This window comes from Cenococcum geophilum (assembly GCF_001692895.1).
Source record: "Cenococcum geophilum 1.58 unplaced genomic scaffold K441scaffold_5, whole genome shotgun sequence".
Lineage (NCBI taxonomy): Eukaryota > Fungi > Ascomycota > Dothideomycetes > Gloniales > Gloniaceae > Cenococcum > Cenococcum geophilum.
The window spans coordinates 1,415,774-1,430,706 of record NW_027137563.1 but is presented as its reverse complement, the minus strand read 5'-3'; the positions used below and the strand labels follow the sequence as shown (position 1 = coordinate 1,430,706).

The 14,933-nt window shown below is 48.5% G+C and overlaps 4 protein-coding genes across 4 annotated transcripts; 3 read left to right on the top strand and 1 right to left on the bottom strand.

The window, feature by feature from the left end:
• Positions 1-273: 273 nt before the first annotated feature.
• Positions 274-1,304, top strand: K441DRAFT_733301 (GMC oxidoreductase; the record flags this gene model as incomplete). Its single annotated transcript, XM_067654253.1, has 2 exons — positions 274-590; positions 629-1,304. The coding sequence occupies 2 exons, from the start codon at positions 274-276 to the stop codon at positions 939-941; spliced, it is 630 nt and encodes a 209-aa protein (XP_067508461.1). The 3' UTR covers positions 942-1,304.
• Positions 1,305-4,953: 3,649 nt separating this feature from the next.
• K441DRAFT_253791 (uncharacterized protein) lies at positions 4,954-5,617 on the top strand. Its single transcript, XM_067640786.1, has one exon. The coding sequence runs from the start codon at positions 5,173-5,175 to the stop codon at positions 5,506-5,508; it is 336 nt and encodes a 111-aa protein (XP_067508460.1). The 5' UTR covers positions 4,954-5,172; the 3' UTR covers positions 5,509-5,617.
• Positions 5,141-6,433, top strand: K441DRAFT_653347 (uncharacterized protein). Its single transcript, XM_067647530.1, has 2 exons — positions 5,141-5,661; positions 5,739-6,433. Exons 1-2 carry the CDS (start codon positions 5,606-5,608, stop codon positions 6,238-6,240), a joined length of 558 nt encoding a protein of 185 aa, XP_067508459.1. The 5' UTR covers positions 5,141-5,605; the 3' UTR covers positions 6,241-6,433.
• Positions 6,434-9,409: 2,976 nt separating this feature from the next.
• Positions 9,410-11,467, bottom strand: K441DRAFT_653346 (cytochrome P450). The gene is made up of 2 exons (XM_067647529.1): positions 9,619-11,467; positions 9,410-9,575 (listed from the first exon to the last, which is right to left on the bottom strand). Exon 1 carries the CDS (start codon positions 11,275-11,277, stop codon positions 9,670-9,672), a length of 1,608 nt encoding a protein of 535 aa, XP_067508458.1. The 5' UTR covers positions 11,278-11,467; the 3' UTR covers positions 9,410-9,575; positions 9,619-9,669.
• Positions 11,468-14,933: the final 3,466 nt, after the last annotated feature.

The following is a 14,933-nucleotide window of genomic DNA, read 5'->3' as shown; positions in this document are numbered from 1 at the left end:
GGTCTAGCTGCTATTGGAATCAAACCCGGCGCCGACTTCAACAGCGGTAGTCTGTCCGGTTCGTCTTGGGTTCCCGCAACTATTAGACTATCTGGGGAGTCCAGAGACTCTTCAGGAACTAGCTTTCTCTCTCTAGCTATGTAAAAGACCGGGATTACAGTTTATGCTACTATACAAATGTTGCTAGCGGTCTACAGGTGCGGCAAGTGGGCATCACGTGGACTCTGACTGCTAGAAAAGAAGTCATTCTCTCCGCAATCCCCTCAATTTCTCATGGTGTCTGGAATTGGGCCTAGCGCAACATTGAAGAGCCTTGGAATCAAGGTCATATCAGACCTCGCAAGCGTTGGCCAGAATATGTGGGATCATGTTATGCTCGGCTCCGTCTACGGCGTCGACGTTGCCACCAGTTCCCGTTTGACAAACGACGTGGCCTGGGCGGTAGAGTCTCTGGTTAACTATGCCTCTGGTACAGGACCCTTAACCGCTGGTGGTTTCGGGGTCATCGGATGGGAGAAACTACCCGACGCCGTTCGGGCAAACTTAGCCAGCGCGACTCAAACCGCCCTAGAGGCCTTCCCGTCTGATTGGTCTGAGGTGGAATACCTTGCTCTTGACGGTGTGCTAGGGTGCTGGCACAATGCATTGGTCAAATAATTGACAGCTACAATTATGGCTCTGTCGCTGCCGCCCAAGTAGCATCCCTCTTACGCGGCAACGTCACGATCACCAGCACAGACACCAACGTTGCTCTGGTCATCAATCCGAATTGGCTTACGCATCCGGTCGATGTCAAAGTCGCACTTGCGACGTTCAAGCGTACGCGGCAGGTTTGGGCACCCCTAAACATCACTATTGGAGACGAATGCCTGCCTGGCCCCAACGTCACCAACGATGCAGATATCCTTAACTTTATTCGGAATAGTGCCGTGCAAGTGTGACATGCCTCTGCTACCTGCGCCATGGGCAAGTCCAGCGATTCCATGGCTGTGGTGGATTCAACAGCGAGAGTATTTGGCGTCCAAAACTTACGAGTCGTTGATGTCAGTATATTCCCTATACTGCCACCTGGCCATCCGCAGTCTACCTGTTACATGATTGCGGAGAAGATTGCGGTCAATATAACTAGCCGGCCGGTAGTGCTGAAATGGAGTTTGGTTATTATGGATAGACTGTATATTATGATGTGAAAAGTATTTCCGGTGAGCCTGCTATGTCTATTAAAGAAACTTCCGCCTTTATCTCGGCGTATTTTATCTTCGGCTTTATTTCCTTGAGCTTAACGGTTTTTTTTTGCTTTTAACCCATTTTAACGATTGCAATTCATTGAAATTCTCTTCTAACAGAACTAGCCATTCCGCAAGGGTACATTATTATACAAGCCACCAATACAAGCCACCAACACACGTTACCTGCCACACTAATTAAGAATCCTTGCCCATGGCTCATCATAACTCGCATCTCTCTTTCGCACATGACATACGCCCCAACACGATGTCATTGGCTCCTTCGATAAATAATTGAAACCTGACGGATAGCACGAGCGACTCCATTAAGGTCCACACGGCCTTGGTTGTTTGATTACCCCAGGGCGAAAAAGGCCCGGAACGTAGGACCACTCGCTGTACCCGACAATGTGGTTTTAAGCTGGCTTGGCGTGCAGCAGTCACCACGACCCTGGCCAGCTGGAATCACTTTAACTATTTTTGACTTCGATTATGATGATGTGTTCGCAAGGCACTCGTTGAATGTCATAGGGGCACTGGGGCATCACAGGCGTGATGGGGCGGCCGGCTGGCCGGGAACCCTGGAACCCGCACGCGGGGCAACTAGGGGACCACCACCAGGGCGAGTGCATCATCACGCATCGCAGCTGCGAACACGTTTGGCGCCTCGTTCCGGTCAACGAAGGCGGGCTACCACGGGCGGGTTGCATTAGCAATTGGGTTCATTTTCGAAATATGCCGGTGGCATAATAGATCCTTGTCAAAGCATTAAAAAGTAAAGTTCCGGTTCCCAGCTTCCCATGATTATCCACCGCGAGCCATGACGAAGGATTCGGCCGTATGCTACCCATGTCAGCATGTTTCTTTGACTTCGCAATCAGGATCCACGCAATAAGGCATGTAGGAGACTTTCCAACATGTCAATCACGCAAACTAAGGAAGATCGCTACTAGCTAACTATAGACCAATTCACCCAAAATTCCCTTGTAATTTGCTGTGCGCTGAGACTTTTTGTCGGTGGTATGCTTTAAGATACCCTTTAGAATGAAACACGATCCATTGACTCGTTGAACAGTTTTTTTTAATGAGATGATAACGGTGTCTCTGTTGGTCTCACTTTGCATGGCGAAATTTCAATGGATGCGTGAAGTCAATTGATTCATGTTCCAAGTCATGCGATATAACCCATTTCAAATATTTGTAAGTGGTTCGGAGATGCGTTATCCTTCGATCATGCTTGATAGCCAAGGAAAATAAATCCCAAATATCTCAAATAGCAAGCATAAGTGCGTCGATATTTCCGGGCTACCCGCTGGCCTAGGTTCCTTGCAGGAATGTAAAGGAGAGAGGCTGTTGACGTCCCCTAAACGTTAAGCAATGTCTGACTATCAGGCGGGCATCGCTGGGACGCGTGGGTGCAAATATTCCTTGCGTAATTGGATGCAGCCTTGTGGTCGGAGGGATATGATTGAACGACCCTGCAGTATCTTGTATGCCCAGCTTTTAAGGATCGGGGCGAGCGTTGCAAGAATCAAGGTGAATAACACAAGGGAGCACTTGTGTGCTTTGTTTGGTAGAAGCCACTTGAACCGCAGCAGCTGACTGTCGATCTCGAATATTGTGTGCACTGCGTCGCTATTATACACCTCCCGCCAAGTCGTATTTCGTCAGCTCCCACCTCCTGCGTGCACGGATGGGCAAAGGGAGTAGGCGGCGCTCTCCCGCAGTAGCTAGCACCGCATTGAATGACCTTGTGCGGCCGTGACGCATGCGGGATTATTATTGTCTCTAGTTCTGCTCAGTCCGGGCCAGGGTGTGTCCAGAACTGGTGCTGTTTGAGCAGAAGCGGCGAAGCAGCAGAAGCGGCCGAGCGGCCGCAGCGGCACCAGCGGCGCTCAAAGCGGTGGGCTTGTGCTGATGGTGGTGGGCAGAGGACCGGGGAGCGTGAAGATTCAGGGTCACAGCTCTTGCGGGCGGCAAGAAGTGGGCGGCTTTCAGCCTGCCCCTGGCTGCAGGCAGACACATGGTGCTTCTTGCCGTCTGCAGGCTTGCTCCCTTGAAACTCCATGCCGAGGGACATGGGGGTTATGAGCGGCCGAGTACCAGGCCAGCTGTTTCGAAATAGTCCTAGAAACGAGAATCTCCGACTCATGTAAATATATAATAGCAGCTGGGATTGTTTGTTCGAGTAATTCCCATATTTTATCACGAGGGTACAATAGGTAGGCTTCGGCATTCATATTTGCAGCTCGTTCTCGCCGCAGGTCACGGATGGACTGTGTAGAGCAAATTATTCAGCGCAGACAGCTGGGGAACAGGATGCAGCACTCCACAAGAAAGCTTAGGACACAGATCTCAAGAAGACAGTTGCAACGAACCCGGGCCTCATGCTGGTGTGATCAACGCTGGAGTCTGCGCGCACGCGCACGCGCGCACTGCTGTGCTGAATTAGTGTCCAGCACGGCCGCCTGCTGCACACTACTTTGATGCCATCCATGTTGACACAGGGCGTCCAGAAGTGTGTCAGGGCTATCCTAGTTGAGATCTGCAGCGCAGTTGGACAGGATCGTTACCACTGCGACTTAACCCTGGTTATCTCTTGTTTCCTTGCTTCCTTGCTCTTGTTGTCCTGCAGGGCCAAGACACAAAGCACTCGTAGCAGCTGCGGACGAGTGTCGCATGTTCGGAAGCGCACGACCGTCAGCCCTACAATGTCGCCATCCTAGCTTCACCTCCTACCCGTGCCGCTGTCGCAAATGCACTTACCTCTGGTAAGTGCCGGCCAGCTCAACGGCCAGTACCCATCTTAATGTTAGGTTTTTTTTAGAACCTAAATAAATAAATAATTTTAATTTTAATTTTATTTTAATTATATTAGTAAGTCTTGGTAAATCTAGTCCCATTAAGCTGGCCGACACTTACCGGAGGCAAGTTCGCTGGACACTGGTAGGGCCTTGCAACCGTCATGCAACCTGGTAAAATAATTCTCCTAGGGTTTTGGTACGTATATTCCAGTTATATAACTTTCTCTCGCTTAGAAATACGGGGTGCTATTGTCAGTAACCTAACACCTCTGTAGATATTCTTAGGCATCAAAAAGCACTCGGATCATTGGTATGTGGGTAACAAGGGACTGTCATAGCCGAGAGCTGTTGCTTGGTTCTCCCAGTTCTCGGACAACCACCAATCAATCAGCACGATATGACCGTAGAACATTAAACTCTCGCTGGCTATGCCGCAGAGGGTGCTGGATATTCTGCACTCATCAGGTAACTCGCCGGATAGTAAATACAGAGGGGGATAATCTTCACAAAGATGTAGTCTCATAAAGCCGGTTCATCACGATTCCCTGCAAGGCGATTGGTCGTATCTCAGATAAAATACTGTATTATTATGGTGAAAACATAGGAAGCGAAATTCGCGTATAGAAAGAAAACGCTTTAATTTTTTCCGAAATTTTACATTCTCGTGATGTGGTTTCTGCGGCTCTGATTTTCGGTAGGGAAATTGGATGTGGCTGCTGGGCGCCCGGCAGGCATTACGGGCAGCTGGCGTTGAGGGTTGAAAGCGCCTTGCCGCCCTTGACTTACAGGCATGATCCTAACACGCTACCTTGGGACAGTCGTGGCGAGCAATCATCATCTCTAATGACAAGTAGTTCGGGAGGCTGCGGCGTCGGCATAGTGGGGTATGTTGCAAGGTGCCTGTACTGCTGAGGTTCTGCAACTTCACCCTCCCCAGAACTCTGTGTCCGCCTTAAGGGCGGTCGTCGACGTGCTGAGTGGATCGCAGCAGCAGCGACTAGCAGCCACCGATACCTGTCTCGATGGACTAACCCTATACGGTAAGGCGGGCCATTCGCACCGGACCCCGCCAGGGCGCTGCTCGCCGCCTCCGTAACGTGTAGAAGTGCAACCGAATTCATGAACCGATTTAGCTCCAATTGATGGCCACTCAAGAAGATGACGGCCACTTCACGCACCTAGCACCCCGCCGCTTTTCTTTGCCCATCCTTGCATGTTCTAGTCTCGGGCATGAAGAGAATCTTGCGGCGTTGGGGGCGCCTCGAGAAGCAGCACAATATGGAGTCAACTTAGCAGGAAAAGGAACGCAGAACACAGATCTCGCAGAGTGTCGTTTGCCTTCTTTTCAAGCTGCTGCAGAGCTTCTGTGCATACATACAATTGCTCGTTCCTCGTCATGTCAGGTTCCCATCCAGACCACCTGTCCACCACCTCCTCCCCTTCCTCCCCCTAAGGATAATTTGTCTTCTTCTATCTAGAAAAACGTCCATACGATACGAGATATTCTATCTCATATTTACTTCGCTATCAAGCCTAACCCTCCCTTATCTGAAACTTTTTTGTTCGTTTCTCCCTATGACTCGGACCTCTCAACGCCAATCTTGCACGTCGGAGAGCAATGATTTCAGCTCGTGAGTCCTCAAGTAGTGATGTTTTTCAACAATCTCTTCTCTTTGCCCGGCTATGAGCTTACTGGCTTGATGTACAGCACCGCAGTCAACCATCCCACCTCCATCCACACAGAGCGCCTTGGTTACACCATGGAGCTAAATACTGCCGCCACACATTATCAACAAAGCACAAGTCACAATAATCCTAATCAGACTTATGACCATATCGGCGCACAGTTCCTCCATTCACTACAAGACGGATGCAATACCATCGAAAATACTTTCTGCCGTCCATCCGGCATCATCGCGCCTGGAGAGGATCGCTGCAACTGTGCGACCCGAAATTCTCCATCACAGTCTACGTCCAACAGTCGCTTGACGGTAGAGAATCTTGCCACTCATGAACGTCTTATGCACCATGACCCGGTGGGAAAGTTCGACGAAAGCATTAAAGACGTCCTTGCTGCGGCGAAGTGTCTCCGACTCGCTGAATGCATTGATGCCACTGTCGGGTTGGGAGAGTTAGGGAAGTTACCAGTAGTGAGATGGGCCGAAAGCCCAGAGGATCCTTTCAGCAAGACTATTGTACCGCAAGGGTAGTTCTCCAAACTTTGTTTATTTTATTTTTTTGGCGTACAGAGCGGGAAGGCCGAGGCTGGTTTCGCGGTGCTTGGTATCAAACTTTGTTGGAAGCAAGACCATTAGACCCTATGCTGTTGTAATTTGAAAGACCTGGCGTCTTCTAGATGAAAAATCTATAAAAAAAAATCTGAATCAGCCACTGGTGTTGCGGCAATGCGAGAGGTCCGCTAAAGTGACCTTGTGTTTCAAAGAAATGACAGCGAGCGACAAAACAAGTGTACTAAATATAGAACTACTCGGTATTAAGCTTTCCTTTGCTTTGTGCCGGCCTCTGCGACGTAACGGTGAGCGCTAGTCGGCCGACGAGGCACAGAACAGCTGACGCGACGCCGTGCGACACAAAAGAGTTGCGGGAATTCCCTGCTGGAGCGGAGAACTGAGAGTATCGATTGGTTCGGTACTCAGCTGCGGGGTTCTCGAATTGATACCGCCCGTTGGGAATCGCCCGTTGGGAATGGAGTGGCACTCATGTTGGAAGAATGTACTGCTTAACGTAACGACTCAGTTGTGCCGAGACGTCTGTCTCTGCCGAAATACTCAAACCTCAAGACTGGGCATCAAATGTCTCACCCAGGCGAATTAACTCGGTAACATGGGCTGTGGTTAACGTGGGCGAGGGAGGTACATAACTACATCCTAGGGTAATTAGCTTGTGCGGGAGGTTTGAAGTGACTTAGGTTTTGTGAGTGGCTGACGACCTTCAACTTCGCTCAACCGAGTTCCAGCTGCGCCATCAGCCTTACGGTTACACCCTCCGTAGAATGTCCCTCCAGCCCCACCTAACAGAGTTTGCCGGACTTTGCTGTGCCCCTGTAGCCACGTGCTATGCGTGGTGGTTGGTCTCGGCAAAGTATGTGGGCCACCCTGGCAGCCAGCACCGAGGAAGCAGGCCACCCCAAACCAGGAATGGAGTTTGAGGCAGAACAATTAATGATTGGCGGGCAGACGAGGCCAAATCAAAGAGACAAGCATCCTGCTTGTCAGTCCATAGTTATTCCAATTGGCTGCCTCACTAAAGGCGAGTACCACAAAGTGCAAACCTCTCTAGGAAAGAATAACTGGCAGGCAGCCGGACGCTGCTCGACATTCTGCGTCTACAGACAACACGGCTCCTCATTTAGCTGTGTCTCTTATTCTTGGAAAAGTCACCTATGCTCCGGCGCTGTCACTCATCTAGAGCACTAGCCGATGGTGTGATGATACTCCATTGCATTTCGCGGCGATACTTTTCCCGCAGATTGCGAAACTGGAACGTCTGCTGCGCCGGGTTGCTGAAGCGGTGTGCCGCGACGGTAAAAACGCAAAGGTTTAGTTCCGCAGCGCATCCAAAGAAACACACGAAAGAATCAAGTAAATGATTCCTGGGAAAGCTTGGCCGCCACGTTGGATTACCACATCCAGACCGTGATACGACTCTAGCTTTTCCTGGGCCGGCCAGACTGCGGTTGAAATTCTGCCTCACAGAACACAAGCCGAAACAAGTCGCGTTGGTCGTTCACATGTGTCGATCGCCGTCCTTCTGAATGTTCCAAAGTTCCCAATCTCCGAGACATGCTCGCCAGGCGTCATGCAGCACTAATGTCGGTACCTGAGGCATTGGGTGACTCGCTGCGCTCGTGTAGATCGGTGCAACCGTACACCAACAATGCAAATTAGGCGAGATGCTACACTGACATTCTACACGTTCGGGAGCGGTGATTCGCTCACGTTATGTGCTTAAAATTTTGCAGGCTGCTTCTTCAGTGCTTTACAAATTCACGCCGTTGAAGAGCAAGGATGGAGGAAACTAAAATTGGACGAAGTCTTGCAGTACGTATGCAACCTTCGTGGGCCGTTGATGCGTAACTTAATCATGTTCGTAGGAGCAGGGTCCTCGTATATCATTTGGGAATTATGTTGGTATTATCTCAAACTAACAGCGTCATTTTCTTAGAATCTTTCAGTCAAGCCGAGGCACAAAGAAAAGGGATACCGAACCACGGTGCATTGAAAGGACCGCTTATCGGTCTCCTGTACGGCCAAATAAGAGGCCGACGTATTCATCGTCATCCCGGATTGGAAGGAGCATCCTCTTGATCGGTAAACGACTCGGCATTCATCCGGGACGAGGACTCCGTCCACGTTGGAGTTCGATCGTACGAATACCTTGCATGGTGGCGCAGTGCATCACATGATTTTTTATATCCACATGAAAACGGCTGTCTTCCCCTGTAGGCGTTTTACAGGCCCGTCGACAGGCAATCAGACTTTGAAATGGCCCCCAAAAAGCAGGTGTGGTGAGTGCTAAGCCTGGGAGATGATTCTTCGTTAGGATACTCCTTAAAGGAGCAGTTACCATAGCCTAGAAGCACTAGTAACCTGGTAATACCAGTTGTGTTTGACATATGTTTGGCAAAATGCGTAAATCAGGGAAAGATCTGGTTGGCTGGGTTGGCCAGATCTTCTCCTAGGGCACAACATTTACATTCCATTACGGGATCGCGCTTAAGATCTCCGGGCTCATAACGGTAATCTACGGCTCAATACAATCTTATATTTATTAGAGGAGTTAAGAAAAGGAATGCCTCTAGAAAGATCTCCACATTCTTCGGCAGATTACGCCCTCGAACTAGGCTAGTCTAGGGTTTCATCGTTATAATTTCAAGTTCATCTCGTTAAAGTGCTGTAAAGTGCATCCCCGCACGCCGAAATGCACCCTTGAACAAAAGAGGGTCGAGGTACTTCGAGCGCCAACAGGTCACACTCGTCATTGACCGCGTTCTTTGATACAACAGAACTTGCCAGATAGCTCTTCATTATTTCTCTTCTCTCGGAGCCCCCTCGGGCGGAAAATTATCGTGGTGTGAAAGAGGGGGCGTGCCTTTACCTATCTGGATAAGGGGTGCATTAGTTCATGGGGGCGGCGCTTTAAGTGTTCTAATACGTGCGATCGGGCTGAGATAAGCTTGAAGCTTCAGGTGGAGGATTATGTAGGCCCCGTTAACGCTCTCCAGCTAAGAATTGGAGCGGTCTCTGGGTCTTGTAGCCATTAACCTCGCATTCAATGGGCTGTAAGGTACTTTCTTGAGGTCGATGATACGAAAGTAACCGCGACGTAATTGGTTGCAATATTACCGCCCGGATTATCTAAGCATAGAATTGTGAAGAATGGCATAGAAGCCTTCAAAATCACCTAGAGAGGCTCGGTGAAGTTAAGCTCGGTGAAATTAAGCCAAACTTCAATGCATTATGCTCATCTATTCATGTCCCCACAAACTTTCTCATAACATGCGGCAACTCCCCAGCGCGTAAGACTGCTACTTGCAGTCAGAACCCAGCAGATCCACATTGTAGTACCCTACTTACGGTGAACCTTCAAGTTAAACAAGAAGTTGTAGAATGAGACACTCATTGGGTTGCGAATTCATGGTGCTCGAATTGCCCTTTCTCGCCGACACCCGCCTTGTTCCCCCAGATCTGCTGATACTCCCTCTCTACCATTTCTCCCCTTCCCTTCCTCGCATTCAATACAAAGTCGAACGGCTTCGGTTGCACATTGAATCCGCTCGTGTAGTCATACAGTGGCGGATTAACACCATTCTTCTTGCCGATCTCGCAACCCCAAGCAATTCTGGCCGTTAAGATGTTCAAGCTCCTCTCCGCAATATTCTGCCCCGGGCATATACGTCTCCCAAAGCCGAATGCCGAGTAGTTCTGTAGGTTAGGATAAGTGGTCAATGGCTCCTTATACGTGGGATATGCCGGCTCCAACCATCGCTCGGGAGTGAAGTGTTCAGGATTGGGATATAGTGCTGCCTCGCGATGAATAGCCCACTGGTTACCATGAACATTTGTACCTTTAGCTATGAAGAAGCCATCGTAGACGTCGTCTCTTGTCGATTTGTGAGGAACTCCACCTGCAGTGACTGGTCGCCAGCGAAGCGTCTCTTTGACACAAGCTCGTACATAAGGCAGAGAGGGTATATCTTCAAAGGTAGGCATGCGATCAGCTCCAACAACATTGTCAAGCTCCGCCTGTAGCATCTCAAACTTGTCTGGGTGCAGCGTCATGGCAAGCAAGAAGCTCATCATCGCAGCCGCGGTCGTGCCAGCGCCAGCTTCGAAAAGTGTGCCAACGACGTAGGCAAGTTGGTCTGGTGTCATATCATATTCGCCAGAATTGACAAGAGACTTGGCGGTGAACGTGTCCACTGCAATAGGATCATTCTTTTCCAGTCGAGACTGGACATCAGCTTGCAGCTGGCGGAAAAGCGACAATTCTTCAGCGTGGAGTGCATGGCCTTCTTGCTTGAAGGGCGCCAAGAAGGTAGGCAGATACATCAAAGACGGAAATAAATCAACAAGATATGCTCCAGGGGACGCCACGCGTTCTACAGTGTGCACAACTGCCAGGATACGACGCACGCTGGGCTCATTGCCGGTGTAAATGGTTTGACCGAAAGCGAGGCGCATGATCAGTCCAGCTGCGTAGCGTTCGAGGTAGCGCTCGTAAGAAGCGGGATCCTGAATCAGGTCTCGTAGGAAACGAGTGGACTCCTCTAGTTGTATTGGCTGGTAGGAAGTGGCCGCTGAGGCCGTGGTGAGGTGGTGTATCAGCTTGCGTCCTTTGCGCCAGAGGGTATCGTAGGGAAGAAAGAGAGGACGTAAGTTGTCGCTCAAGAGCTGAGCGGCCATGGGTAGCTGCTCGCGGTCCGAGTACAAGGTGCCTCGCTCTCGCATGAGATCGTTCGCGACCTTCTCTGTGGAGACCACGACATGGGGTGCCCCTCCGATTGACAGCTTGAACAAAGTGCCATATTGGTCAGACCACTCCTTGAATCTCAGCCAAGAATGGAATGGCGGTATGTCAAGCAGGTTCCCGACAAGAGGTTTGCCCGAGGGGCCTGGAGGCTCCCTTGCTCCTTCTGGGAGTGACTTTGTCCCAGACCTGATCCATTTAAGGACAACGAAGATGAGGACCCCTGCTATGGCGACCTTAACAGAGAGTGATAACATGAGGAATAGGGGCTGTGACTTTTAACATAAGACAGGAGATTTCGGCTGGCAACCAGAAGGAAGTAACGGCAAAGCAGCTCGTTACTCTATCTTGTAGGTATCGGAGGTCCGGGTTAAGCTTGACATAACCTCGGGTTACGCACGAGCCCCCAAGGTCCGCGACATATCGTCCACATATAACCCTCCCCCCCCCAAACGGGGGGGTGGCCCCTACTTTTCGGACGCGTTTTTGAGGTCTAGGTTAGTACTGGGTTAGTATAGAGGTCCTCGTCGCGCGCCTTTGACCTCATCGTCGCCTCGACAATCCATTTTTAACCCTCTTCCTATTCTCGTGCCCGCGCCAGCTCCTGGCTCGCGCGGGGCTTCTAATTTTATATAGAAAGGCCTGCTGTAATTCTAATTCTATAATATAGAGCCCCCTTCTTCTTCTCTTTTAATATTTACGTGTTTAGTAGCTTTATTTACCCGTGCCGCGCTTACGCGTTTTCTGTAAGGCACATTGCCAGGGTGTACGGTAGGGAGCAGGCAAGCCGAGCATGAGTCACAAGGAGAGTCGATGGAAGAGGACGATATGGTAATGAGGGTAGGCAATAGCCTAGTACAGAGAGAGACGAACCGATGAGGAGGGAAAGGGCTGCAAGCCCAAGGGAGCTTATAAGGAGGTGCCAAGGGCTAGCCGAATGCTAGCCTTGGCAGCCGCCAAAAGATCCCTTACATTTCCCCCTTACATCTTGCGGATATAGAGTCTTTTAAGAATCTCCTTACCCTATAGTCCAATTTATAGTTAAAGGAAGCCCATAACCTTCTCCTTGTCACGGCACTGGTACGGTACTGGCAAATTGCCACAGATTGCCGCAGATTGCGGTCACGTGACGCGCAGATTGTATAAAGCTTCGCACGGCGCTGCTCATCCTCCCCTTTCCTTTTCCTTAGCTTTAGATCCTCGTTTATAGACAATCCAATCGTACAGGCTCGCACGCGTCCCTCCTGCCGTGCTCATGCCTTGATTAACTAAGTCACTAACTGTCACGGTACCGTTACAGACCCTAGTCAGGGGCTCGCTTGGAGACTTGGCGCCTGTATATAGACGTGTCCTTTCCTCGACCTTCTCTGCTCCTTAGCTTAGTATCTTCGTAATACAGCATTCTACAAGCTTCGGTTTAGAGGCGTTTGTACGAGCCGTAATATTATACTAAGCTCACCCACCTAGGGGGGACTTCATTCGTTTTGAAGCTCCCTCTTTACCTCACCTAGGAAGGCCTGGATAATCTCCCACCCCTATTCCGCGTGTTCTGAGAGGACACGCGTTAAATACCCCTAGCTGCGCGTCGTCGATGTGTTGAGTCGCTATTATTAATACTGGGAGCCGGTATTTAAGCAGCTAGAAGGTCTCCTGTGGATAAGGACGACTGCCTAGGAAGGCAAGAATATCTTACCTTCCCCCCTGACCTTTTCGACTGATACGGAGTTATACGAGCTTCAGAGACGACCTTGGTTAAGACTTACCCTAGGGCTGCGAGAACGAAATTAATTAAGACTTAGCCGTAACGTTACAATGAACGACATTAATAGATATATAGACTACGCTGCGATAACCACCCTAATTGATACTAAGCTATACAAGGAGAGACAAAATCGACTAGGAAGGACTTACTGGCACTATACTGCCACCCTAAACCCCTAAACCCAATTACTGACTGTGCTAATATGCCTATAGTCTAATTAACTAATAATTGCGCCAATACGCCTGCGATCCGAAGGCAATCCGAATGCAATTTAAATGCGGCCCGAATGCGATTTGAAAGCAAACCCGATAACCTATCGCGCCGATATGCCTATGACACGACTCTCCGACTTGTCTATAAACGCCCTTATAGACACCCGTTGAGTTCTCATTAATAACCACCGTACGCAATTAACCCGAACCTTACTATCGACCTAGGTAGTCCCTTGATCTTACGGCCGAATACATCTGCATCCTATATATAGGGGTACTAGGAACCTAGGGGAGAATTTAAGTAATTTATGGCACTCTTAATTAGGAGAACAGATTAGGAGAATTATTCCGATTTATGGCACTCTCTAATAGCTCTGCAGATAAGCCTATTTATCTCTACGACCTTATACGAACTATTAATGCTTTCCTCTCGATAGCCATTTATACGACCTTTATAAATAAAACAGCTCGCCATTATAAAAGCATGTCCTGCTATTTGTTAACTACTCTCAAATATTAAAGCGTACCCTTTCTTCGATACCTTCGAATATTAACAACGTCTCGAACTACGACTTTGACAACGACCGTATGAGTTCGTTAATAATCAACTGCCTCCCTAACCGATTTAATCGTCTTCTTCTCTACCTACGGTGATCCTTTTTAATTAATACTAAGCTACGCATACTAAGGAACAACTATGGTTAATACTAAGTTATACAAGCTTTACCTTAAGCATTTATATACTCCAACAATAAGGTTAATACTAAGCTATATAAGCTTTAATAACAAAATCGATTTGGACAAACTAGATAATAATCGCGCCGTTACGCCTGCGATCTAAATGCAATTTAAACGCAATTTAAATGCAAACCAATTAACTAATCGTGCCGTTATGCCTACAATTAATTGACTAATAATAGCGCCGATACGCCTACTATCTACTATTAGACGCTAGCACCGTACTACTACCGAATAGATAAGAGCTCGTGCTGATATATATATAAGCTATATTTCTTTTTTCTATAGCTCGGGGCGCGCTATATTAAAGGAGGGGGTAATAAAGCTTAGATAAGCTCTTGCGCTAATATAACCGCCTATAACCTAAATAGACAATAACTATACCGCTACGCCTATAGTCGACCGAACGATTGTGCTGTTATGCTAGCGATTTATTAACCAATAATAGCGCTAATATGCCTACTATCTTAACCTAATAACGACTGTGCTGCTACGCCTATAGTATGACTAAATAATAGCGCTAATACGCCTGCTATTACAACCAGACGATAATCGTGCTAATATCCCTACGATTCATTAACTAACTAATTATGCTAATATACTTACAATCCACCGACAGACCAATTATGCCATTACGCCTACGATCTACTGACTAAATAATTGTGCCGATGTGCCTACGATCCACCAACTAACCAATAGACGAGCTCTGAATACTTGACCTACTATTACGATCTAACGCTTGCACCGTACTACTACCTAATTAATAAGCTCTCGTGCCAATACGCCTATAAGCCGAACCCCGTTGCTGGTATTATACTACTACCTAAATAGATAATAATTGTGCTGTTACGCCTGCGATCTAAATACAATTCGAATGCTACCTAAATATAATTTAAATATAAACCTAACTAAATGATTGTGCCGATACGCCTATAGTCTACTTAACTAACTAATAGACGAGCTCTATGTTTAACCTACTATTACTATTTAATGCTAGCACCGTACTGCCACTTAACCTCTATTACTTCGCCTGTAGCTAACCAATACCTTACTGCCTTGCTCGCAGCACTATAATTAACTCTAGCTGCTCTACCTATAGCTAATACTAATTTAACCTCCGCTGCTCTGCCTACGGCAAACTATCTTCTACTACCTTGCTTGTAGCACTATAATAGACCATTACTACTCTGCCTGCAGTCTA